Here is a 27,930-nt window from a genome sequence, read left to right on the forward strand (position 1 = left end):
TCCCAGCGCCGCCCGCGGCTGCAGGCTGCACGGCCTCTCACCCGGCGTGCGCTGAGAGCGCCGGAATGGTTGGGGAGTAGGGGGCGGGGGGACCACAAATCCCAGGATGAATCGCGCACAGAGCCCCAAGACGGTGAGGCGTAGTGGCGCGCACGGCACCTTGGGAGCTGTGGTCTTCTGCTCCGGCGTCTGGGAGCCCGTTGGGAGGTTTTCCCCTGGAGCGGAGAGCAGCCTCAGGCGAACTCATTGGCATCTGATTGGCTGTCCCGAGAAAGTGACAAGGCTTCGCGGTCCCCGGCGGAGAGCCGAGAGGAGGCGGGCCCGCTGGGCTTTGGGCGCGAGCGGTTGAAAGACGGTTGGTATTGGTTCGGCCTCCCAAGTCCGGTCCCGTCGCCCAGCCGCGCTCCATGGCGAACCCTGAAGGGCTGCAGGTTTCCCCGCCGCCGCCGCCGCCCCCTTCTTCTCCTTCGTCTTCAGACACGTCTTCAGCATCTTCCCCCGGCTCCCCAGGGGGTTTGGGCTGGCCGGTTCCGAGCAGGAGCAGCGGCCGACTGGTGGACCCGCTGGAAGAGGTGGAGCTGCAGATCGGAGACGTGAGTGCGGCCGGCGGGTCCGGGCCGTGTCCCGCACGTATTCAAGAGCCGCGTCGGGAGTCCAGGGCATCCCTCTCCCGCCGCGCCCGGGCCGGGTCTTTGTGCCTGGAGGTCTGGTTCCGCTCTCGCGGTGTAACCCGAAACGGCGCAGTTCACAAACCCACCGCCCTGCCTCGTCTGCGGGGCTGAGGGCCAGACAGGGATTCCTCTGCTGGGACTCGATCCGTCTCCCTCCCCCTCGCCCTGTTTAGTTGGCCGCCTGCCCAGAGCCTGCTGGGTAGGCGATTATCCTTCTGAGCGGACCCAGTTAGGATGGGTTAGTCCCCGCCCCGTGGTCCAGATTGCTTCCCCTAACAGTACAAAGACCCGTCCCTCTGATGGCCGGGATTCCTGGTCAGACGGCTTCTGTTGAGTCTCCAGTTTGTAGACGCGCGCGTACACTCACAGCCACCCAGCCACACAGTCGGGTTTCTCGATTTAAGGTCAAGTGAATGAAGTCTGTCGGGTGTCGTCTTAACCGGGAGATCCTCCTGTGCAGATTGCAAACCGCGGGGTGAACTCCGTTATTCTCTCATTCCTCAGCAAGTATTTGTTGTTTTAAAAAGATGGCTGAAATGCTGATACAGCTTCATCTTTGCTGAACCAGGCTGTTCCAAATGAGCGTGTAGAATGCAGTGCTGATATGTTTGTTACCCAGGAACAGTGTTATTTTATACGGTGGGTGAAGAAAGCATCTGATCAAGAAATGAGTTTTCCACCAAGATTGCCGTGTTTTCTGCATGGGTGTTGTTTTTGTTGGTGTTAATTGTGAGCTCAGAGTGTTTGTTCTTTGGTTCATACGATTTCATGGTCTGCAGTGTTAAACAGATGAAAATAGCGGAGCAAGTCGCTCCCTCCCATCAGTAAGAGCTGTATCATAAGTCCTTGAAATACTTCTGGTACTTGGTGTCAACGGGCTCAAGTCGTCTTGTTGAGCTAAATGAGACTAGTGTATTATCACCCGAAAAAGATGCTGACTGGTCATGTCTCCTACATAATGTATATCTTTCTAGTAGACATATGTCCTCAAAGCTTACTTAATGTAGAAAATTTTTTTAGGTTCCACTAAAGAGCTGGCGTGTCGTAGTTTGAAGATTTTTAACTTTTTAAAGAAAAGAACTTGGGCATTGGATTCTAAGCTGTTTTCAGCCAGGTTCATAAAATAGGGAGAGAATTTTAAAAATAAACGTATTGTTTTACTTTTTTTTTTTTAATTTCAGGCAGCATTTTCATTAACCAAGCTTCTGGAAGCCACATCTGCAGTATCAGCTCAAGTGGAAGAGCTTGCCTTCAAATGTACAGAAAATGCACGTTTCCTTAAAACATGGCGGGACCTCTTGAAAGAAGGCTATGATTCCTTGAAGCCTGACGACTGATTTGACTGTAATAATGCATACCTCCTTATCTATGATGTTTGCACATGTACCATGGAGACTGGATGATCGCACCGTTCTGGATACGGAAGATGAAATTTTTCTTGGTTTTCTTCATTTTGTGAAAATAGAATGCTGATGTTATTTTTGAGGCTGATTATATTTGTTTATCTTTAAACACTTTCTGTTCTCTGAACTTTCAAAGAATCTTTTATGAAAGTTAATCAGTAGGTAATAATGCCACAGTGTTGCCAGTAGCAAACTAGGTGGACCATTATGCTCTTCTATTTGCAAGAAGATGCCAAGAAGAGCAGAATTTGAAATTGAGCTTTGTTTATGGCCCAAAGAAAGTAAACTTTCATGTTACCAATGTTGGATTTAGCTCCACTGGGCTAAGTTCCCTAGAACCAATGATTGTGTCTTAGTTACTTACATATTTCCAGCAACCTAAAACGCTATTACACAACAGTCACTAAATGTTTGTTAAATAAGAGTTGACAGCATAATTAAAAGCTGCTTTTTCTTTTAACTTTAGCATAAAGATGTTAATTGTTTCTTGAAAAAGTATTTGAGTCAGAACTTCACTGACTTTAAGGAAAATGTTATCTTTCTTTTTTTTAACAGGAGTTTGAACTTTGATAACAACTTTTAAAAATACATGATAAATATTTTTCACCTCTCTGTGATGCTTTTCAAAAAAACTTTTACTGAAGCCTGTCTTGAAAAAATACGTATTTTTTTCCCCTCTATTTCTGAGGTTAACTGCTTTTATGGATTTTTCTTATATTCACTGTTTTATATGTTTAATTGTTCTCCTTAAAGTGCCTTATCAAAATTATGGCTTTGTAGTATTACTTTTGGAGCTTGGCAGGTAATAATTTTAAATTCTGAGTGTAATAATTCTAAACAAGTACTTTAAAAAATGCATCAAATTTAAATGATGTAATTGTTTTCATATTATTTGATCTTCATGACAATGCTCTGTTTTACTTGTCTCATGTTGTGCACACGTGCTCTCTTTTAGTGAGTTTGTGTCATATGTGTCGGTGATTAAGCCAACTAATTCTCTGTTGTGTGACTTCTGGACATATCTGATGCAGCATCTTAATTCTTGTAGCTGTGGAGGTATGCACGGAACTATACTTCCAAGCCCCACAATGGGCCTGTGAAAGGGGACACATGGATGGGCAAAGGATAGTTTTATTTAGCATATTAAGTCACAGTTCTTGATTACTTTTTTATGTTAAAGATAACACTTGTGGTGTGTTGCTATACCAAAGAGATGCTTATTTTGATGTTAGAAAAATATTTTTCTTAGGTGTCGTGAAAATTGCAATTTTTTAAATCTATGAAAATAAGCTTGTTCAAAGCAAATGTTATTTTCATTTCTTCAGGTTCCTTATTTTAAAACTTTATTGAAATATTTCAAACCTAAGAGGAAAGGTGAATCACTTAAAGAACACCCATATATTTCCACCATGCAGATTTAATAAATGTTAGCATTTGGTTATGTTTTCTTTAGATCTATGAACATATTAATATGTAAGTGTTAGATGCATTTGAAACTTATTTTATTACCTTTTGATTCCATCCCTTTCTCCCCAGAGATAACCTCTGTCCTAGAGGGATTGCATATTCTAGTTTGTGTTTTTATGTTTTTAACACACACATGTGTTACCAAAACACTACAAAGTACTATCTTGAAACTAATATTATTGACTGTATGTCAAATAAAAAAATACTATTTTGTGTGTGTAGTAACCAGCCTCCAGAGGGCCCCAATGGTCTTCTGATATTCATTTCTTATAGATAGTCCCCAACACTGAATAGTGCTGCCTCATGTAAGTACAGGATATTGAGGAAATGTGGTGTGATTTCGCAGGTGATACCTTTTGCCCATTTTTCTGTTATGTTTTGTCTTTTCCTTATGGATTTATAGCTATTACATATTTTTGATATTACATAATGCTCTGTTATGTATGTTTCAACTGTCTTGAAGTCTGTGGTGTATCCTTGTATTTGATTATAGAATCTTCTTAAATAAACACTTTTAATTTTAATGTAATCTCACCAGTCTTTCATAATAGTGTTTTCTGAGTCTTGTCTAGCAAATGTCATAAAGATACTCTCCTGTACATCTTTCCAAAAGTTTAAAAAAAATTTTTAGTGTTTGCCAGGAGCCACCATGGGAGATCCCACCCATGACAGGGTCATGTGGAAGAGAACTGTTAAGTAAGGCTTCAGAACTCAGCGGGCTTCCTAGGCTTTCTCGAGCATCTACCTCCAAACCAGAGTCTGTCTGTTTTACTATTTCATGACTTTCACCAACTCCTCTGACATTAACAGGGGTCTATTCCTGACCACCTTTCTCTGGAGAAAATTAACTTAGGGCTATAGCTAATAAGTCTCCTGGACATGAGAGGAGTATTTCAAATCAAACCCCCTCTGTTAGCATTCTAGCTTGCTTGGCAGGTATATCCAGACTCTTGCAGCTACGTATATGATTATTTACATCCTCCCAACTGTGAGAGGCACGGATAAGCCTAAAACATAGAGCCTTTCAAAGAGTTAAAAGTTATTAGAGTAGTGTTAATGTAGGATTTCATTATTGGGCCAATGCTTGTTGCTAAGTTCCCATATCTCTTATCCACTGTGCACCTGGGAGTGCATTAGTTAACATAGTTGAAATGTAAAAAAACAAGTGTAGCCTTGAATTTAACCACATCAGACTTTTGAGCTAATTGGTTCTTTCTTGTAACTCACTGCACCTTTACTCTGTGAGAAATATAACTTGTTTAATACTTTTTGAGGCTGACATAGATTAGAAATATAAGAAAAAACATCTTAAGGGAAAATAAGTTTTCTGGTTGAGAAGCCTTTATCAAAAGAGTATCATAGAATGTTCACAGGCCTCCAAGGCCAAAAGATAATATACACAATATTGTTTATGGGAAAGTTTTGCAGAAAAAATCCTGGTTTTGATAAAGACAAAACAGATGTAATGTTTGGGCTGACTGTGTATGACTGCATCTTTCATTTCCCTCTATGTACAAGTAAAGGTATAAAAGACCCTTTTAAAAATAAAAACAATGGGCCTCTTGAAGAAGCTTGGTCACCCCGTGTTTTTCTTTTTTCTCTTTTTTTCTCTCTTACTTTCTTTTTCAGGCTGATCCCTTGGAGCATAGAGGCTCCCTGCATTCACTTATCTGCCCAGGTTTCTAAGACCTGAACGGGAAGACGTTCTGCGTCTTCACTCCTTCGGGAGACCGGGAGGACACCTGTGGCCTCCGTGAACAGGGCAAACTTCTTCTCGCCAAGTTTTATTGGCTTTCTATGTAAACCAAGGAATATCAGCCTCTTTCTCTCCTCTATTTTCTTATCTACAATATTCTTTCCTTATCTCTCTCTAAATCATCCGCCAATGCCGTTTTTCCTTCAGGTTCCCTTGGATCCTGCGGGGGCTGGACCCCGGCAAGTGTTTTTAGTGTTTAGTTGTTTAATCCATCTGAATTTCTTTTTGCTTGTGGTTTAGTTCCTGGGTTTTGTTTTATTTATTTTTGTATGTGTATAGCTGTTCCTCCAAATACCATGTTTCAGATGCTATATATCATTCAGTTGCCATATAATGACTTGGTTTGAGTTCTGCATTCATTCTTTTGATCTGTTTGCTTCATCTCATGCTAAGATTCTCTGTAACTTGCCCCTGGTTTAGCTGTATCATAAATGTGATCTGGACTACTTTGGTCTTTGTGTGTGAGAGTTCCTCTCCAACTTCCCTCTGGTTTAGCTGTATCATAAATGTGATCTGGACTACTTTGGTCTTTGTGTGTGTGAGTTCCTCTCCCTGGCTGCCCCACCCCCAACATATGTTTTTCTAAGGTAGAAACATCGTGTTAATTGATTTCTAATTTTATTTAATTGCCATTTGCTTGGGTTAACCCCCAATTTCAGGCAGTGAGCCTTCTGAGGACACTTAATTCCTCTCACAAAACTCATAGCTGCTATTGTTTGGAGTCCACAGGCCCACAGCTCAGCTCTGCTCACAGTTTCTGTTGCCATGTGTGGTCCACAGAGAAGTTCATCTTATTTTCAAGAGTGACTTAAAAAAAAATCATCCCTTTTTCTATTTCTTTTTGCTCTGCTTCATGGGAGAGATGGGGAAGGAGGTCAAAATGTAAACATTTTGTCTTACTTAAAGACAAAAAATTTTAAAACTTAGTAGTTCATTGCCAGACCTACATAAACCTCAGAGGACAACTTAATGTTCTGACTGATGTAAAATTTTAAGAGCCTCAAGAGGATGACGCCAGTAAAATGGAATTTTTAATATTAAAATAGTGTGTTTAATTTCAAAAATACTAAGAATGAAATATATGCCAAACAATGTTAGGTTTATAAACATTATTTCATGTAACCATATTAGCTCTTTGAGGAAAGTGATATTATTCCTATCTATAGAATAGAAAACAGGTCAAGGTGAAATAATTTGCCTGAGGGTCTCCAACACCAAAACTAATATGCTTGTCTATACTATGCCTTGCTACCTATCTCTTGGTTAACCTTATTAATATTCAAGGCTGTGATTTTACTTAGTTTCCCCATATGTGATAGTTTATGTGTCAACTTGACTGGATAACAGGGTACCCGTGTGTTTTGTCAAACATTAAGTGTGTTTGTGTGAGGGTGTCTTTGGGTGAGATTAACAATTCAGTTAGTAGACTGAATAAAACAGATTGCCGTCCATAATGTGAGTGGGCCTCATGCAATCAGTAGAACCATGGATCTTCCTGCCTGATGACCTTTGAACTGGGCCATTGGCTTTTCCTGGTTCTACAGTAGCTTCTGGCCTTTGGACTTGAACTGGGATATTGGCTTTGCAGGTTTTTGGACTTGCCAGCTTCCATAATCTCATGAACCAATTCCTTATAATAAATCTCTTTGCATATGTAAATATATATATTTTTGTTGAAGGTACGACATTCTTCATGTAAAAAATGTATTTGTATTATTTCATGTAAGAATGGAAAAGGCAATGGCAACCCACTGCTGTATTCTTGCCTAGAGAATTCCATGGACGGAGGGGCCTGGTGGGCTGCTGTCCATGGGTCGCATAGAGTTGGACGACTGAAGCAACTTAGCAGCAGCAGCAGCATGTAAGAACAGAAAGGACTCAGACCTGGCTTCAGTAATGATGACATATAGGTTTAGTTGCCCTGCAACATGTGGGGTCTTCCCAGTTCAGTTCAGTCGCTTAGTCGTGTCCGACTCTGCGACCCCATGAATCACAGCATGCCTCCCTGTCCATCACCAACTCCCGGAGTTCACTCAAACTCACATCCATCGAGTCGGTGATGCCATCCAGCCATCTCATCCTCTGTCGTCCCCTTCTCCTCCTGCCCACAATCCCTCCCAGCATCAGAGTCTTTTCCAATGAGGCAACTCTTCACATGAGGTGGCCAAAGTACTGGAGTTTCAGCTTTAGCATCAGTCCTTCCAATGAATATTCAGGACTGATCTCCTTTAGAATGGACTGGTTGGATCTCCTTGCAGTCCAAGGGACTCTCAAGAGTCTTCTCTAACACCACAATTCTTTGGCACTCAGCTTTCTTCACAGTCTAACTCTCACATCTATACATGACCACTGGAAAGACCACAGCCTCGACTAGACGGATCTTTGTTGGCTAAGTAATATCTCTTCTTTTCAATATGCTATCTAGGTTGCTCATAACTTTCCTTCCAACGAGTAAGCATCTTTTAATTTCATGGCTGCAATCACTATCTGCAGTGATTTTGGAGGCCAAAAAATAAAGTCTGACACTGTTTCCACTGTTTCCCCATCTATTTCCCATGCAGTGATCGGACCAGATGCCATGATCTTCGTTTTCTGAATGTTGAGCTTTAAGCCAACCTTTTCACTCTCCTCTTTCACTTTCATCAAGAGGCTCTTTAGCTCCTCTTCACTTTCTGCCATAAGCAGGGATGAAATCCATGCCCCCTACATTAGCAGGTGGATTCTTAACCACTGGACCACCAGGGAAGCCCTTAGAACTTGTTTTTGCCCAAGAAGTTACCCTGTACTTCTCAGGTATTATCTCTCCAACCCCTCTACCCTGATAACCTCTGATCTACTTTCTGTCTGAATTTGCTTATTCTAGGTATTTCATGTAAGTGCAATCATAGTTATTTCAACTTTTTGTGTCTGGCTTATTTCATATTCATTATGTTCTAGCATGTGTCAGAATTCTTTCCTTTTTGTGGTTGAATAATATTCCATTATGTGTGTACACCACATTTTGTTATCTGTTCATCAGTTGATGGGCACTTGGGTTGCCTTGTATCTTTTTGCAACTATGAATAATGCTATGATGAGTATTTGCAAACAAGTATCTGAATCCTGTTTTCTTTTGGGTTTATACCCAAGAGTGAAATTGCTGTATCATATGAGAATTCTATGATAAACTTTTGTGAAACAACCAAATGGTTTCTACAGTCACTGCATCATTTTACATTCCCACCAGCAATGTAGGGGCTTCCCAGGTGGCTCAGTGGGTACAAAATCTGCCTGCAATTCAGGGGACTCAGGATATGTGGGTTCGACCCCTGGGTCAGGAAGATCCCCTGGAGGAGGGCATGGCAACCCACTCTAGTAGTGTTGCCTGGAGAATTACATGGACAGAGGACCCTGGCAGGCTATAGTCCATAGGGTCACAAAGAGTCGGGCATGACTGAGCATGCATGCACAAATAAAACCAGCAATGTAGAAAGGTTTCAGTCACAATATCCTTGCCAATGCTTGTTATTTTCCATTTTTTTAAAAAAAAATTGTAACCTCCTAGTAGGCGTAGTGTTATCTTATAGTGGTTTTGATTTGTATTTTCCTAATGAGTAGTGATACTGGACATGCTTATTGGCCATTTGTATATCTTCTTTGAAGAAATATCTGTTTAAGTCCTTTGACCATTTGAAAAATTGAGTTGCTTGTCTTTTGTTGAGTTGTAAGAGTTCTTTATATATTTTGGACATTAAACCCTTCTCAGATATATGATTTGTAAAAATGTCCTTTCATTCTGGAAGGTTGTCTTTTCATTGTGTTTGTTTATGTCCTTTGATGCACAAAAGTTTTTGATTTAGGTGAAGTCCAGTTTATCCATTTTTTCCTTTTCTTACTCATGCTTTTCATGTTATATCTAAAAATCCACTGTCAAATCCAAGGTTTTGAAGATTCCCCATATATTTTCTTCCAAGTAATTTATGTTATGTTTATATCATTGATCTGTTTTGAGTAAATATTTATATATAGTATAAAGTAGGGGTCCAACTTCATTCTTTTTCATGGTAATATCCAGTTGTACTGGAATCTTTTATTGATAAGACTGTTCTTTCTCCATTTGATTATCTTAGCATATCTGTTGAACATCAATTGACTGTAAATATGAGGGTTTTATTTCTGTACTCTCAGTTCTGTTCCACTTATCTCATTCTAGCTTTTCTGATTCATTCCTTTGCAATACTTTTATCACCTTTTTACAATCTCATATAATGGTGCTCATTTAAAGCAAAAAGACAACTGGGCCGGAAATTGATAGAAAGGTGCTGTTTTGAGTTATCTTTTTTTCCATAGGAATAAATGTGTATTGCCTCTCAAGTGTATGAAGACTTGAAGAGAGGTAAAATGAGTTCTTAAAACAAAATATCTGTATTTTGCAAATAATGAGACATTTTCTCTGATGTTAGTATATTGATTATTAGAAAACATTAAACTTTTATTTATAAGTGTCCATGATCCTTATGTTTGCAAGACAGGCAAAGCTGTACCTTAAACTAAGAGTTGCAGGTGGACTTTGTATTAATATATTCTTGTAATTATACAATTTAACATTGCAAGATTTTTTATTATTTGCTCCCAGGAATTTACCACAGTGCCATGCACATAGTGGGTACTCAGTAAATGCATGCTAATAGAACAAATGAACCTTTCTGAAATATATTTCTCTTAATTTCCTATGCAAAATATGTACTAATACATACATATTATCAATATAATTTATTTACCTTTACACGGGCGTCAGTCATTTTGATTTCTCCCAAATAACCTCATGTTCTTCTAAGCAAATTGATTTTAGCCATTATTATAAATTATTTTGTGGCATTTAGTTTATACTCATAAATCCATTATGAAACATCTCACAGTATTCTGTGTAGAAATTGGTATCCGTCAGTTATGAATAGGAGTTGAGTTTAGTTGATCGAGAAATAAGTGATAATTCAGAGGAGTCTGCGAAAAGAACTGGCTCCATTAACTCAGAAGGCATCACCTGCATGGGCCACATTTCTACCCAGATGAATGATGGGGCATATGTCTTCTGACTTCCTTTGCTGTCTATAGATCTTCTCTGTCTACAGTTATACCAAAACTGATGGATCATTTCTTTGAATGGTCTTGTGGTAAGAGTATAGAGGATCGGGTTCAAAGCACTGTTGATAGGCAGAATAAAAATCACTACCCAAGAGGTTATGGTACCTGGAAGAGAAAAATGAAATTCGTTGAGTTTCTGTGGATGTTTACAAGGTATGTAAACATCTTTTCCTTAGTTCTCCCCTAGCTGTCTTTTTAGTCTGAATTTCCCGCCCCTGATGTCACATAATTAAATACCAAGTCTACATGCAGCTCCAGGATGTTTTTCCAGGGTGTTAGTATTTGAGGGGGTGCTGACATTTCACCCTGTATATTGGCACCCTGCTTATTTAACTTCTATGCAGAGTACATCATGTAAATTCTGGGCTGGATGAAGCACAAGCTGAAATCAAGATTGCCAGGAAAAATTCAATAACCTCAGATATGCAGATGACACCACCCTTATGGCAGAAAGTGAAGAAGAACTAAAGAGCTCTTGATGAAGGTGAAAGAGGAGAGTGAAAAAGTTAGCTAAAAGCCCAACATTCAGAAAACTAAGAGCATGGCATCCGGTCCTATCACTCCATGGCAAATAGATGGGGAAACAGTGGAAACAGTGTCAGACTTTATTTTGGGGGGCTCCAAAATCACAGCAGATGGTGATTGCAGCCATGAAATTAAAAGACGCTTACTCCTTGGAAGGAAAGTTATGTCCAACCTAGATAGCATATTAAAAAGTGGAGACATTACTTAGCCAACAAAGATCCGTCTAGTCAAGGCTATGGTTTTTCCAGTAGTAATGTATGGATGTGAGAGTTGGACTATAAAGAAAGCTGAGCACCGAAGAATTGATGCTTTTGAACTGTGGTGTTGGAGAAGACTCTTGAGAGTCCCTTGTACTTCAAGGAGATCCAACCAGTCCATCCTAAAGGAAATCAGTCCTGAATATTCATTGGAAGGACTGATGTTGAAGCTGAAACTCCAATAATTTGGCCACCTGACATGAAGAACTGACTCACTGGAAAAAACCCTAACACTGGGAAAGATTGAAAGCAGGAGGGGAAGGGGACGACAGAGGTTGAGATGGTTGGATGGCATTACCGACTCAATGGACACAAGTTTGAGTAGTCTCTGGGAGTTGGTGATGGACAGGAAAGCCTGGTTTGCTGCCGTCCATGGGGTTGCAAAGAGTTGGACACAACTGAGTGACTGAACTGAACTGACATTTCAAGGAACAGTTTTCTGGCTAAGTAACCTCCTGAATACATCAACAAAAGAATTCTAGTAGCTAGAAATGTGTTTTTGTTTTTTTTTAACCAGGTGATTACATATTACTCTGATATGATTCAATTTTAGGAAAAATAATATTGTTTAGTATTTAAATCATATAGACTTATCCTTAATATATTTCTGCTATTTATTTGGTTTGAAAAACTGGTATGCATTTTTAGGCTTCTGACTAGATATTTATTTCAATAAAAACTTCTTTGGCTAAACTTATCTTAAAATTAGTGTAGTATATATGCAACTACCAAATACTCAGATTTTCTTTATGATTTAATTTATGCTATGTTTCCTCTTTTACTTGTAAAATGTAAGGCACTATCACCACTAACCATGGGAAAAAGCAAAATTAAAATTGTATGTTTATAAATTTTTAAAGTGTGAGTGCATATTGCAATATGCATACAGTTAACAGGATTTTATACATTTTTATTGTGGTAATTATATATAACATAAAATTTCCATTTTAACCATTTTTAAGTGTACAGTTCAGTGGCATTAACTGCATTCAGATTGTTGTGAGCCATCACCACCATCCATTTCCAAAGTTTTCTTGTCTTTCCACACTGAAACTCTGTGCCTTTATACAATAACCCCCCATACCTTCCTCCCCCTAATCCCTGACAACAGCGTTCACAAAATTTCTGTCTTTGTGAATTTGATTACACTAGTTACCTCATGTAAGTGGAATCATACAGTATTTGTCCTTTTGTGACTGGCTTGTTTCAATAGCATAATGTCTTCAGAATCTATCCATATTGTAGCATATATCAGAATTTCCTCCCTTTAAAGGCTGAATAATAATCCACTGTGTGTATATAATATATTTGGTTTAAGCATTCATCCAGTGATGGACACTTGGGTTGTTTCATTTCCACATTTTGGCTTCTGTGAATAATGCTGCCTTGCACTTGGGTGTATGAATGCATGGTTCCCTAATTTCAGTTCTTTTGGGTATATATTCAGAAGTAGAATTTCTGCGTCCCATGGGAATTCTATGTTTAATTTTTTGAGGAACCACCATAGTGTTTTCTATAGCAGCTGTGCCATTTTACTTTCCTATCAGTACAAGAGTTCTCATTTCTCCACATCCTCACCAGTACTTGTTATTTTCTGTTTTGAGAACAACCATCCTAATGAGTGTGGTGCACCTTATTTTGAAATATCAAGAGTGCCTTATCATCTCTCACACTCTGGGGGAATGTTCCTTAAATTGCTATGTAGTCCAGGAATAAAAATTTCTTATGTTCTGGAAAAAATGAAGCAATTACTTGATAATCATATTGACCTGTGTTCCTTTCTGGTCATCTCAAGCATGGAATTATTAGAATTTCAACACACTGAATGTAATTTATTTGAGCAGTTAATACACTAGAGAATATCAATGGTAGATTGGGTGATACAGAAGAACCTGGAAGACAGAATAGTGTAAATCACCCAATTAGAATAGCAAGAAGAAAAAATAATTTTAAGAAATGAGGATAGTTTAAAGGACTTCTGAGACAAGTATACAAATATGTGCATTTTTTGGGGTCCCAGAAGGTGAAAAGAGACAGGAAGGGGGAAAATGTATTTGATTAAGTAATGGCTGGAAATTTCCTTCACCTGAAGAAGGAATCAGATATCCACATCCAGGAAGCAGATAAAGTCCCAAACAAAATGAACTCAAAGAGATACACACTAAGGCATACAATAATTAAAATGGCAGGAGTTAAAGATACAGAGAGAATTTAAAAGGCAACAAGAGAAAGACAAAGAGTTGCCTACAAGTTGATTTTTCAGAAGAAATTTGCAGGTCAGAAGTGGGTGGCATGATGTATTTAAAGTGCTGAAAGAAAAATACTTATAACCTGGTTATGTTATCATTCAGAATTGAAAGAGCACTAAAGAGCTTCCCAAGAAGAAAAAAATTTAAAAATTCATCACTACTAAGCCAGCCTTACAAGAACTGTCAAAGGGACTTTTACAAGTGAAAAAAAGAAGGCCATAATAAAAAATAATATATATGAGGAAAAAAATCTTATGGATGCAGGTAAATATATAGAAAAGGCAGTGGATCAACTATTTAAAAGAACTAATATGAAGATTAAAAGACAAAAGTTGTAAAATAAACATCAAGTATAACTTAAACAGCTAATGCTGTAAAATAGACATCAAAATGAAACTTCACAGGAAAATAATAAAATGTAAAATAAAAAGTATATATATGTGTGTGTGTATATATACATACATATATATATATATGAAACTACAAATCATAAACCAACAACAGATATACACACACACACACACACAAAAAGGGAAAGGAATCCAAACATAACACTAAAGAAAATCAAGGATAGATGCTAAAATACAAAAAGGAAAACTATAAAAACAACCAGAAAACAAGTAGCAAAATGGCAATAAGTACATAATTATGAATAATCACTTTAAATGTAAATAGACTAAATGCTCCAGAAGACAGACATAGGGTGACTGAATGGATGAAAAAATAAGCACCATCTGTATGCTTTCTACAAGAGAGCCACTTCAGAACAAAGAGTCACACATACTGAAAATAAAGAGATGGAAAAAGATATTCCATGTAGATGAAAAGAAAGCTGGGCTAGCAATATACATATCAGACAACATAGACTTTAAAGAGAAGTCTGAAGCCAAAGACAAAGAAGGGCACCTATATAATGAAAAGGGGTAAACCCAAGAAAAGGATATAACATTTGTAAACACATATGTACCTAACACAGAAGCACCTAAATCTATAAAGCAAATATTATCAGACATAAAGGGAGAAACTGACAGTATTACAAGATAGTAAGAGACATTAATACTCCACTCACATCAATGGCTATATCATCCAGACAGAAAATCAATAAGGAAACAGTGGCTTTAAGCAACACATTATATCAGATGGACTTAATAAATATCTACAGAATATTCCATTAAAAACAGAAGATTAATAATCTCAAATATGCAAATAACCTTTTCAAGGATAAATCACATGCTAGGCCACAAAACAAGTCTTCATAAATTTAATAAGATTGAAATCATATCAAGCATCTTTTCTAACCACAATAGTATGAAACTAGAAACCAGTTACAGGAAGAAACTGGAAAAACACAAATGTATAGATTAAACAACATGCTACTAAAAACCTAATGGGTCAACAAGGAAATCAAAGAGGAAATAAAAATATCTTAAGATGAATGAAAATAGAAACACAACCCTACAGAATGTATGGACTACAGCAGATGCAGTTCTAAGAGGAAAGTTTATAGGGATTCATCACCACCTCAAGAAATAAAAAAATCCAAATAGACAACCTAACTTTCTAATTAAAGGAACTAGAAAAAGAACAAACATAGGCCTAAGTTAGTAGAAAGAAGGAAGTGATAAAGATCAGAGAAGAAATAAATGAAATAGAGACTAAAAGCAATAGAAAAGAACAGTGAAATTAAGAGTTTGTTTTTGAAAAAAATATTTATAGATCTTTAGCCAGACTTATCAACAAAAAAGAGAGGAATCAAAATGGATAAAATTAGAAATGACAAAGTAGTTACAATTGATATCATATAAGTACAAACAATCATCAGAGAAGACTACAAACAGTTATATGCCAACAAATTGGGCCATCTACAAGAAATGGATACATTCCTAGAAACGTAAAATCTTATAAGAGTGAATCAGGAAAAATATGGAAAAAGGTATTCCGTACAAATGGAAATCAAAAGAAAGCCAGAGTAATAATATTTATATCAGACAAATGACTTTAAAATGAAGACTACTACAAGCAACAAAGACTTTACTACCTAATAATGAAGGGATCAAATCAAGAAGAACATAGAACAATTATATATACATATGCATCCAATATAGAATATCTAAATATATAAGGTAAATATTAATGAACATAAAGGCAGAAATCATTAGTAACACAATAACAGTAGGGGATTTTAAAATCTTATATCAATGAGCAGATCATCTAGAGAGAAAATCAATATGGAAACACTGGCCCAAGTGACACATTAGACCAAATGAACTTTATATATATATATAATTTCATCTGAAAGCAGAATATTTTTTTTAAGTGCACATGGAACAGTCTGCAGATCACGTGCTAGGCCATGAAATGAGCCTCAGTAAATTTCAGAATACTGAAGTCATATCAAGTATCTTTTCTGACTATGATGCTATGAGACTAGAAATCAACTATAAGAAAAAACCTGCAAAAAGCACATGGAGGCTAAACAATGTGCTACTAAACAACCAACAGATCACTGAAGGAATCAAAGAGGAAGTAAGTAAAAAAAAATACCCTGAGACAAATGTAAATGAAAAGAGATGATCTAAAATCTCTGGGATGCATCAAAAACAGCTCTAAGAGGACAGGTTATACCAATATAAGCTTTGTTGTTGTTTAGTCGCTAAGTTGTATTTGACTCTTTGTGACCCCATGAACTGTAGCCTGCCAGGCTTCTCTGTCCATGAGATTTCCCAGGCAAGAATATTGAAGTGGGTTGCCATTTCCTTCTCCAGAGGGTCTTCCTGACCAAGGGACTGAACTCATGTCTCCTGCATTAGCAGACAGTTTCTTTACCACTGATCCACCTGGGAAGCCCAGCAATACAAGCTTACCTCAGGAAATAAGAAAAATCTTAAATAAACAACCTAACCTTACACCTACAGGATCTATGGAAAAAAGAACAAACAAAATTCAAAATTAGTAGAAGGAAATGAATCATAAAAAAGAGAGCAGAAATAAACGAAATAGAGACTAAATATACAATAGAGAAGACCAATGAAACTAAAATCTGGTTCTTGGAAAAGATAAACACAATTGATAATTCTTAACCAGACTCATCAAAAAACAAGGAAGAGGGTCCAAATCAACAAAATCAGAAATGAAAAAGAAGTTACAACTGACATCATAGAAATACAAAGATCATAAAACAGACAACCTAAAAGAAATGGACAAATACTTAGAAAGGTACAATCTCTCAAGACTGAACTCGGAAGGAATAGAAAATATGAACAGGCCAATTACAAGTACTGAAATTGAATCTGTGATGAAAAACTCCTAACAAAAGTCCAGGACCAGATGTATATTTTTATATACCAATTATGAACTATCAGAACATGTAGTCAAGAAAACCATCCCACTTACACTCAAATCAAAAAGGATACAATACCTAGGAATAATCTAACAATGAAGTGAAAGACCTGTATTCTGCCACTGATGAAAAAAAATGAAGATAATACAAATACACGGAAAGATATACCATTTTCATGGATTGGAAGAATTAATATTGTCAAAATGTCCATACTGCTCAGTTCAATCTACAGATTCAATGCAATTCCTATCCAAATACCCATGGCATTTTTCACAGAACCAGAACAAAGAATACTGAAATTTGTATGGAACCACCAAAGATCCCAAATAGCTAAAGCAATCTGGAGAAAGAGCAACAGAAGTGGAAGTATCATACTTCATGATTTCCAACTATACTACAAAGCTACCATAATCAAAACAGCATGAGGACTTTCCTGGTACTACAGTGATTAAGAATCTACCTGCTAGGACTTCCCTGATGGTCCATTGGTTAAGATTCTGAGCTCCCAATGCAGTGGGCCCAGGAATTAGATCCCACTTGCTGCAACCAAGAGTTTGCATGCTGCACTAGGACTTGGCACAGACAAGTAAATAAAATAATAAAAAAATATACCTGCCAAGGCAGGGGACATTTTTTCAATCCCTAGTCCAGGAACTAAGATCCCACATGCCATGGAACAGCTAAGCCTATGCACCACAATTACTAAGCCTGTATGCTGCAACTACTAAAGCCTGCATGCCCTAGAGCCCATGCTCCACAACACCGAAGCCACTTCAATGAGAAGAAGTCTATACACAGCAACTAGAGAGTAGTCCCTGTTCATTGCAACTAGAGAAAGCCCATGCACAACAATGAAGAGCCCAGGCATGAAAAGCCCATGCACTACAACAAGGACCCAGGAAAGCCAAAAATAAATACATAATTAAAAAAAAAAGTGGTATTGCACTAGCACAAAACAAAGACACAGTCAACGCAACAGCATAGAGAGCCCCAAAATAAACCCACACATTTATGGTTAGGTAATGTATGACAAAGGAGGCAGGAATATACAATGTGAAAAAGGCAGTCTCTACAATAAGTGATTGTTGGGAAAGGTGTACAGCTACACTGAAAAGAATAAAAGTAGAACATCACATATACCTTATACAAAAATAAATTCAAAATGGATTAAAACCTTAAATATCAGACCTAAAGCCGTAAAACTAGAAGAAAACATATACAGTAGACTCTCTGACATTAGTGCTAGCGATATTTTTTATTTCTATTTCCTCGGCCAAGGGAAATAAAAAATTAACAAATGAGACCTGATTAAACTAAAAAGCTTTTGCATAGCAAAAGAAGCCATTGACAAAATAAAAGACAACTACTGAATAGGAGAAGATACTTGCAAAAGACGTGACTGACAAGGGGTAATATCCAAGATACATAAAGAACAAATACTACTCAATATAAAAAAAAAAATCTGTTTAAAAAATAGAAAGAAGACCTGAGTAGTCATTTTTCCAAAGAAGACTTATGGATGGTCAACAGGCACATGAAGAAATGCTCAACAACACTAATCCTTCAGTTCAGTTCAGTTCAGTCGCTCAGTAGTGTCCAACTCTTTGCGACCCCATGAATTGCGGCACACCAGGCCTCCCTGTCCATCACCAACTCCCGGAGTTCACTCAGATTCACGTCCATCGAGTTGATGATGCCATCCAGCCATCTCATCCTCTGTTGTCCCCTTCTCCTCGTGCCTCCAATTCCTCCCAGCATCGAAGTCTTTTCCAATGAGTCAACTCTTCGCATGAGGTGACCAAAGTACTGGAGCTTCAGCTTTAGCATCATTCCTTCCAAAGAAATCTCAGGGCTGATCTCCTTCAGAATGGACTGGTTGGATCTCCTTGCAGTCCAAGGGACTCTCAAGAGTCTTCTCCAACACCAGAGTTCAAAAGCATCAATTCTTCGGTACTCAGCCTTCTTCACAGTCCAACTCTCACATCCATACATGACCACAGGAAAAACCATAGCCTTGACTAGACGGACCTTAGTCGACAAAGTAATGTCTCTGCTTTTGAATATACTGTCTAGGTTGGTCATAACTTTCCTTCTAAGGAGTAAGCGTCTTTTAATTTCATGGCTGCAGTCACCATCTGCAGTGACTTTGGAGCCCAAAGAAATAAAGTCTGACACTGTTTCCACTGTTTCTTCATCTATTTCCCATGGAGTGATGGGACCGGATGCCATGATCTTCGTTTTCTGAATGTTGAGCTTTAAGCCAACTTTTTCGCTCTCCTCTTTCACTTTCATCAACAGGCTTTTTAATTCCTCTTCACTTTCTGCCATAAGGGTGGTGTCATCTGCATATCTGAGGTGATTGATATTTCTCCCGGCAATCTTGATTCCAGCTTGTGTTTCTTCCAGTCCAGCGTTTCTCATGATGTACTCTGCATATAAGTTAAATAAGCAGGGTGACAAGATACAGCCTTGATGTACTCCTTTTCCTATTTGGAACCAGTCTGTTGTTCCATGTCCAGTTCTAACTGTTGCTTCCTGGCCTGCATGCAGATTTCTCAAGAGGCAGGTCAGGTGGTCTGGTCTTCGCATCTCTCTCAGAATTTTCCACAGTTGATTGTGATCCATACAGTCAAAGGCTTTGGCATAGTCAATAAGGCAGAAATAGATGTTTTTCTGGAACTCTCTTGCTTTTTCCATGATCCAACAGATGTTGGCAATTTGATCTCTGGTTCCTCTGCCTTTTCTAAAACCAGCTTGAACATCAGGAAGTTCATGGTTCACGTACTGCTGAAGCATAGCTTGGAGAATTTTGAGCATTACTTTACTAGTGTGTGAGATGAGTGTAATTATGTGGTAGTTTGAGCATTCTTTGGCACTACCTTAAAGAAATGCAAATCAAAACCACTGTGAGATATCACCCCACACCTCTCAGTGTGGCTATCACCAAAAAGACAAGAAATAACAAATGTTGGTGAGGATGTGGAGAAAAGGAAATCCTTGTACACTGTTGATAGGAATATAAATTGGTGTAGCCACAATGTAAAATAGTATGGAAGTTGTTCCTCAAAAAATTAAAAATAGAACTACTATACAATCCAGTGATTCCACTCCTTGGTATATATCCAAAGAAAGTAAAAATGCTAATCCAAAAAGATATATATACCCCAATGTTCATTCCAATGCTGCTCTCAGTAGACATGATATGGAAGCAACCTAAAAGGCCATTGACAGATGAATTAATAGAAAAGATGTGGTATATAAACACAATGGAATGTTACTCAAGCTTAATAAAAAAAAAGACGTAAATCTTGCCATTTGTAACAACGTGGATGGCCCTGGAATGTATTAGGCATAGTGCAGTAAGTCAGACAGAGAAAAACAAATACTGTATGTTTTCACTTATATGTTGAATCTAAAAAACAAAACCAACAAACAAATATATCAAAACAAAAACAGACTCATGGATACAGAGAATAAACTAGTGGTAACCACAGAGGAGAGGGCTGGGGACAGGAAAAAATAGGTGAAGGATATTAAAAGGTATGAACTACCAGCTTTAAAATAAATAAGTCACAGAGATGTATTGTATAGCACAGGTAATATAGTCAGTATTTTATATTTACTTTGAATGTTGTGTAATCTATAAAAATACTGAATTCAATCAGTTCTGATGAGATGGATGAAACTGGAGCCGATTATACAGAGTGAAGTAAGCCAGAAAGAAAAACACCAATACAGTATACTAACACATATATATGGAATTTAGAAAGATGGTAATGATGACCCTGTATGCAGGACAGCAAAAAAGACACAGATGTGTATAGCGGACTTTTGGACTCAGAGGGAGAGGGAGAGGGCGAGATGATTTGGGAGAATGGCATTGAAACATGTATAATATCATGTAAGAATCGAATTGCCAGTCTATGTCTGATGCAGGATACGGCACACTTGGGGCTGGTTCACGGGGATGACCCAGAGAGATGTTGTGGGGAGGGGGGTGGGAGGGGGGTTCATGTTTGGGAACGCATGTACACCCCTGGTGGATTCATGTCAATGTATGGCAAAACCAATACAGAATTGTAAAGTAAAATAAAAAGAAAAAAAATAAAAAATAAAAAATAAAATCACTGAACAGTCAAAAAATAAAATAAAATAAAATAAAAATACTGAATTGCTATGTCATACACCTGAAACTAATGTCATATTATTATAAGTTAACTACACTTTAACACATTGAAAAATTTAAAAAGAAAACTATTTCATTTAAGAAAGTGTTAGTCGCTCAGTCATGTCCAGTTCTTTGTGGCCGCATGTACTGAAGCTCACCAGGCCCCTCTATCCGTGGAATTCTCCAGGCAAGAATACTGGAGTGGATGGCCGTTCCCTTCTCCAGAGGATCTTCCTGACCCAGGAATTGAACCTGGGTCTCACTTCATTTAAGAAAAAAACTTAATTTACAAGTAAATAACATTAATCTAAAAATAAAAGGAAATGGCTTAGGAAAAAAAAGAACTCAGCAGCTTTCTCCTAGTAAACATTTGATCAATGACCAGAGCTTTAACTACATGTGACTCTGACTTATCTATGATTCTTGAAATGAGTAACTGTTAGGGATCTTAATACTCTTTCTAGAGGAACTCTGTAGAAACAGATTTATTATATCATTATAGGAAGAAAAAATTTGTACCTGGTATTTCTACCTGAAGCAATGAGAGAAATTTCAGTATAAAGATGGGTATCCAGCATAATGCATCAGTAAATACAATAAAGAAAAACCGTTTGGCAAGGATCATCTCTTTTCTAACTTGATTCTGTACTTCATTTGCTGTTATGGCACTTTGACGAATGCTGTAAAACATACTTCCGTAGGAAAAAACTATGATGATAAATGCTGCCAAGTTAATACCTATTAAGAACACATAGATTATTATTAATAAACATGAGCACCTTTCAAAACAAACATACCTTAGGCAGTTATTATAAAGGAGAAGGCAAAGACCACAATGTGCTTTCTGTTCTTTATAAGAATTACTAAAGTGCAAAAATCATGAATTAAAAATTTTAAATATTGTTGAAGTTATAAGAATGATGCAATGTTTAATTTTAAAATGACATATTAAAATTAGGTTTCAGTGATTATAGTGATTCAGTGAATATCCTGGGATTATTAAATTTATTTTTTTTTGTAATTCAGTTACATACTTTGAGAATATTTTTTCAAAAGGAAACACTTGTCTACTTCCAAGCCAAAGACCTGTGTTGCTACTTTGACTCTATTATAAAGGCAGAGTTGAAATATATTTGCTAGTATTATTAGGGTAAATGCATGAAATGCAAGTATTTAAAGTCTTGTCTTTTATTAAAGTGCATCATATGTGAATTAATGTGATAAAGTGGTATTTAGAAAAAAAATTCCCTTTAGGGAGTTTTGATAAAATCCACCCCCGGTGTCCATTTTGGCTAGAAGATCTGAAATTAAAATGTAAATGTTAAAAGGCATAAATTGTGACTTATTTTAGCATTTAAATAAAGGGGCTTTTAAAAAATACTCATTTTAAGTCTTGAATCTGCTACAGTATTTTTTTCTGTTATTTATTTATTTTTTTTGGCTGAAAGACATGTGGGATCTTAGTTCCCTGAACAAGGATTGATTTTGTTTTTGCTATTCTTTTTGTTTCATTTTTGGATGGCAACACACAACATGTGAGATCTTAGTTCCCCTGTCAGGGATCAACCCACATCTCCTGAATTGCAAAGCAGATTCTTAACCAGTGGTCTACCAGCGAAGTCCCTCCGGCCAGGGACTGAAACTGCACCCTTTATACTGGAAAGGGAAATCTTAACCACTGGACAGCCAAGTCCTTGAAAAGGCTTTTAATACAGAATTTCTTACCAAGAAAAATTGCCACTGAATAAATCTGGGCTCCAGTACTTTCTGCATCTTCTGAATGAAGAGGGAAACATACTCCGTTGGTGCCATAGTAGTTTTTGAAAAATTCCTTATTGCTCAGTGGCATGAAAGCCACAATAACCCCAATAATCCAAATAAGAATCAAAACTGTAATGGTTCTGCATTTTCCAGGTCTTAAACATCTAAAAGGATACACAATGCAGATATATTTTTCCAGTGTCAGAAATGTTAAAAGTAATACAGATACTTCTGTGGACAGAATGGCCAGGGACCCCAGAAGCTGACAATGAGTGCTCTCCATCCACAGCTGCGCATGTTTATTGTATTCTCCTCGAAACTTCAGGTCAAAGGCTCCGATCACAAATAAATAGATTCCCATCAAGCAGTCGGCACCTGCAGGAATCAGTAAATTTAACAAATGTAGAGAAATAAATAGGTGAAATGGAATTATTATTAAACAGTAATATTTTTAACATTAGCCCCAAATAGACATGTGTCTCTATCTTGGGGGGAGGTAAGATTCTATTCTATTCTAAGAATTCATTTATGCGTGAGGACCATTTCATCAACTCTCTCTGATAACAATGCTTACAGCATCCTCTGCAGCTAAATATGTAAGCATGTCTCTGCTTTTATCTAACATACAGGTCTGTAAGAGCAGGGATCTTATCTGTTTTATTTTCCTTCCTAGTCCCATCACCTAGAAATGCTGAATAAATGAGTAAAATGCAACTATGTTCTGCATTCAATTACGGACAAGATAGGGGTATTATAATTTGGTTCATTTCTTCCACTGAAATTCTCCCAGTTTAAGAAGTTAAGTCATTCAAAATCCCAGAGAAAGTATTTCAAAAGCTGCTATGATAGAGTAATGACTATGAATTTTGGGGTCTATAATTTAGAAGATATGAATAATTATGAAGTGCTCTGTAGTTAGTATAATTTTAAGGGGCTTAAATGTCTTATCCAGAGGTGGTCTAAGCAAAACTGTTCTGATTCTTTCTTTCTGTGTTAACATCTTTCTCTGTCTCTTTTCAGACTCCTCCAAATCAGTTGTTCATGTGATACATTTCTTGATGTATTTTCTAAGTAAATATTGCATATCATAAAGAGAATTTTTTTTTTTTACCATGCAAGCATTCTACACAATGATCCTAAAATCACAGTATAAATCACAAGGCTAGCCTTAATCTTTAAACACTGAGGTTATATTCTAGCCTTTACCAGGGAAATTGAGTGAACTCAAAATTTTATAGCTAGCAATACAAAGTAGATAACGATTTCTGAGTTCTGTTTCTTAGACAGTTTGCAATGAAAAAACAGTTCAGCCTTAGACTTAGGGGTAAAACAGCACAGCACTCATAAAAAGTAGGATGCCATGTAGATGGATGTTTGCTTGAGGGAGTAGGGGTGAATTATACGCCACTTGACCCAGATTATAAGCAACCGGAACACTAGTTTCTTGCTTTTATTTCTTTTTAAAAATATTCTTCATTTAACATACTACCTTGCAATCACGTTTCAACAACTTGAAAAAATTTACTACTACTTAAAACACTTTCTTATTTAAATATTTCAAATTATGAATGGAAAAGATGTTAGAAGCTCAGAGACCAGAAGAACAATAATGTCTGAACTTAGTGTCTATGAACTGGACGCGCACACAAAAAATAAACAGAGCTCTGGGTGTGAAAATGGGACGATGAAAGGTTTCAAGGTTATTCATAGTAAAAAATTTTACATGCTTTCAAAAAATACTACACCAGCTTCCCTGGTGGCTCAGCCGGTAGAGAATCTACCTATAAATCAGGGGACCCGGGTTCGATTCCTGGGTCAGGATTCCTGGGTCAGGAAGATCCCCCCGGAGAAGGAAGTGGCAATCAACTCCAGTATTCTTGCCTGGAGAATCCTACGGACAGAGGAGACTGGCGGCTACAGTCCATGAGGTCACAAAGAGTCGCACACAACTGAGCGACTAACTCACAAAATATTATACTTTTAAAGAAGAAAGTGACTGAACAAATGCTTCCTTATCAGACAAAATTAATGAGTGAGAGCTTCATTAATTTGTGTAAGGTGACTGAGTTTTCTTACTTTAAAAGCTTTCTTATCACTTTATTTTCATGTAGCATTTCATTGCGGAGAAGGCAATGGCACCCCACTCCAGTACTCTTGCCTGGAGAATCCCATGGACGGAGGAGCCTGGTAGGCTGCAGTCCCTGGGGTCGCTAAGAGTCAGGCACGACTGAGCGACTTCACTTTCGCTTTTCACTTTCCTGCATTGGGGAAGGAAATGGCAACCCACTCCAGTGTTCTTGCCTGGAGAATCCCAGAGATAGAGGAGCCTAGTGGGCTGCCGTCTATGGGGTCGCACAGAGTCGGACACGACTGAAGCGACTTAGCAACAGCATTTAATTGAATGCTTAGAAAACAGCTAAGCAAAGGGGAGAAAATTTTAACACCCTATGATTCTAGTACTCTGGTTACTTATTTTCTAATAGTAATACTTTTATATATTTCAAAAAAAAAATTCCTCTTCAGCCAGGAAATACTTACAGCAGAGAGAAATGATTGACATGGCATGCAGCTTGTTTTCAGACCTGATATAAGGTCGCATACAGATGACAAAGATGTTTCCAAAGCATGTAACTGCAGATACAACCCAGACGAACACTCTCTGAATAATGCTCGCCAAGAGATCCTCTAAAGATGAGAGTCCATCAGTGTTTGGTTTACAGATGCGAACATGCGGTGCATAGCCACAGTACTGAAATCTCTTAAAATAGCTGTTGTGCAAAGAGAAGGGAGAATAAGACTTTAAACTGAAATGTCACTCTACCTTAGTATCTATTTTCTCCATTTCTTCTGTAAAAAGAAAACATCTTAATATCAGTCTCAGAGGAATAAAAGTAAAACATCAAGGACACTAAAGTTTTATTAAGGAACTTAAGTTTAATTCTTATTAACTTAATTTTACTATAAAAGAATGGGTGGGAGCAGTAAATGGGCATAATGAACAGACAAGCATTAGACATATTTTAGGATATAAATCAATTGTTGTCATGTGATCAAGATAATACACTGAAGGAAACTGTTACTGGGTTTTCAGTGCTTGGTACATAGCTCCTGTGTTGCTGCAATTGATTTTGCTTTTTCACACCTGGGGGAAGAGAGTTAAAGGCTTTGTCCTCTGTGTTTCTATGGCTTTTCTGTTATAGACGTTGTATAATTGGTAACTACTTGCTAACATGTTTATTCTCACACTAGATTTTGGTACATGATAAGATGTTGGATAGATATTTGTTGAGTGAATTCTTTCATCAGTAGAGAGACCTCCCTTGTTAATAAAAGACACCACTTGGACAATCAGTAATTACTATTGTGTACTACCAACACCCACACCATTTATTGAACATTTTCTAAGTATAACTTTTCAAATCAGGAATAACTTCTTAAATCCGCTCAATGAGGTTGGTGTTGCTATCACTATATGAGGAGATGAATCTTCAATGGAGGCAAATTATCTGCTAGGAAACTTTCTACTAAGTGCAGAAATTTAGTATTCAAATTAGATCCATTTGCCCCTAAAGCCATGTACTCTGGCAAAAAGTATAAATTATCTTTATAGTATAAAAAGCTATAGTAATACAAGATTAAAACTTGACAATTACAGTCTATAGTCCTGTTGTTTAACACTTGCTGCCTGGATCCCAGGATCTGCTCAATTCAAGTCTAGTCCTTGAGTTGTTTCTTGGGTTTTATGAGTTACACCAATTTCTTTCAATAAACTCTGCTTTGCTAAATTTAGTCAGAGTGCTTTATATTGTGTGTAACCAAGGAAACTTTTATAAACATGCCCTGAGGAATTATGGAGAAAAAAAATCAGTGTCCTCTGTTAGATTTAAAATACAAGCAAGATTATAGAGTGGTTGTGGCTGCCATGACACTTTCTAAATTATTGAGAATTAATTGCCTTGGCAAGGAGATCACTCTAATATTGTGTATGTGTATATTATATATACATATACAGTGCTTGGTACATAGCTCCTGTGTTGCTGCAATTGATTTTGCTTTTTCACATACTGCTATATACTACATTCAGCTAAAGAAAATGTTTCTAAAGCATGTAATGATGGCATGATGGGACATGATGTTTGAATATAAGATTTTTCAGAGTTTGCCATTTTATCCATACACCCTTGCTCCATCATGTACTGACATTGTGGGCAATTTTCACTGAGGAGGCTTTCTTTCTTCCTTCCTCCATTTACATGAATTATTTACAATTGTTTGATGTTGTTTATGTGACTTCCTACTTTTTCACCTGGTTGCAATTATGCCGTGTGCACCAGTTGCTAGCTTAGTGGACAATAATGAATATCTGTGAATGTCACGAGAGGTCATTAGAGCTTACAAGCCTGAGTGGGTTCCCTCCACACTTCTGTTTTCTGACACTCAAACAAATCTCATTTCATTTTCTCAGACCAAATCATGGACAACTAAAAGTCACCTCACCTTATATCTATGCTTTAAAAGTTATTGTTTAGGCAAATTAGTCAGTTGAAAATGTTAATAAATTGGATGTACTGCATATGGGGGTATTGGCACAATACAGGTGGAAACCTAAGAGATTAAAAATCAAGGTGAAGAACAAGAAAAACATCTGCTTACATGTAAGAGAGATTCATGAGAGGTCTAAACATCCTTTGTTGGATATTTGAAATTTCAATTCCATCTAGGCTGCTAAAATATTAAATTATCAAAACACATATGTTATGCAGGGTATAATGAGCTTTTGTGAAGGACAGTTTAATATACAATTATTTAACACTTATTCTGAACTAAAAATTCATACTTAGCCTTCCCTGGGCACTATCCCAGTTCCTTTCATTGCATGAAAGATTTTTAAAATTCTATAGTGCTTTACAATTTTCCAAAGTTTCACACATATGATTTCATGTGATCCCATAATAACCCTTTCTTCCCCCAAAGCCTTTTTGATTCTGCTATTTATACACAATATAGATACTTATATTTATATTGATTCTATATCTTTCCTATTTCAATTTTTGGCTTCTAATAGATTGTGGCATGATGCTTTTTTCATAGTAACTAGTCAACAAATATGTGTGAAATAAATGAATAAATATTGCCTTTTGACGATATTGCAATTGCAGAGAGGGGCATTTTACATTCTTGAAATGTTTCTAATAATTTTTTAATAACT

General features: G+C 37.3%; 2 protein-coding genes across 2 annotated transcripts in view; one reads left to right on the forward strand and one right to left on the reverse strand.

Moving 5' to 3' along the window:
- The first annotated feature begins 88 nt into the window (after positions 1–88).
- On the forward strand, positions 89–4,075 carry CUNH4orf46 (chromosome unknown C4orf46 homolog). Its single transcript, XM_040251413.1, has 2 exons — positions 89–593; positions 1,853–4,075. Exons 1-2 carry the CDS (start codon positions 408–410, stop codon positions 2,006–2,008), a joined length of 342 nt encoding a protein of 113 aa, XP_040107347.1. The 5' UTR covers positions 89–407; the 3' UTR covers positions 2,009–4,075.
- A 5,668-nt stretch (positions 4,076–9,743) lies between these two features.
- Positions 9,744–27,930, reverse strand: part of RXFP1 (relaxin family peptide receptor 1) — a 121,568-nt gene continuing 103,381 nt past the window's right edge. The window contains exons 14-18 of the mRNA XM_040251659.1: positions 27,375–27,446; positions 25,260–25,489; positions 22,686–23,096; positions 21,480–21,698; positions 9,744–10,526 (exon numbers count right to left, since the gene is read on the reverse strand). Of these exons, the coding sequence (XP_040107593.1) occupies positions 10,225–10,526; positions 21,480–21,698; positions 22,686–23,096; positions 25,260–25,489; positions 27,375–27,446 (1,234 nt within the window). The 3' untranslated portion in view covers positions 9,744–10,224. The remainder of the gene's footprint in view (positions 10,527–21,479; positions 21,699–22,685; positions 23,097–25,259; positions 25,490–27,374; positions 27,447–27,930) is intronic.

The sequence above is a fragment of the Oryx dammah genome, unplaced genomic scaffold (assembly GCF_014754425.2).
Source record: "Oryx dammah isolate SB20612 unplaced genomic scaffold, SCBI_Odam_1.1 HiC_scaffold_12, whole genome shotgun sequence".
NCBI classification, from domain to species: domain Eukaryota; kingdom Metazoa; phylum Chordata; class Mammalia; order Artiodactyla; family Bovidae; genus Oryx; species Oryx dammah.

Bases quoted from the DNA above. Each gene is read 5' to 3' on its own strand.
- CUNH4orf46 (XM_040251413.1), top strand. From the start codon at position 408: ATGGCGAACCCTGAAGGGCTGCAGGTTTCCCCGCCGCCGCCGCCGCCC. The intron at 594-1,852 runs GTGAGTGCGGCC...TTTTAATTTCAG, and splicing joins TGGAGCTGCAGATCGGAGAC to GCAGCATTTTCATTAACCAA.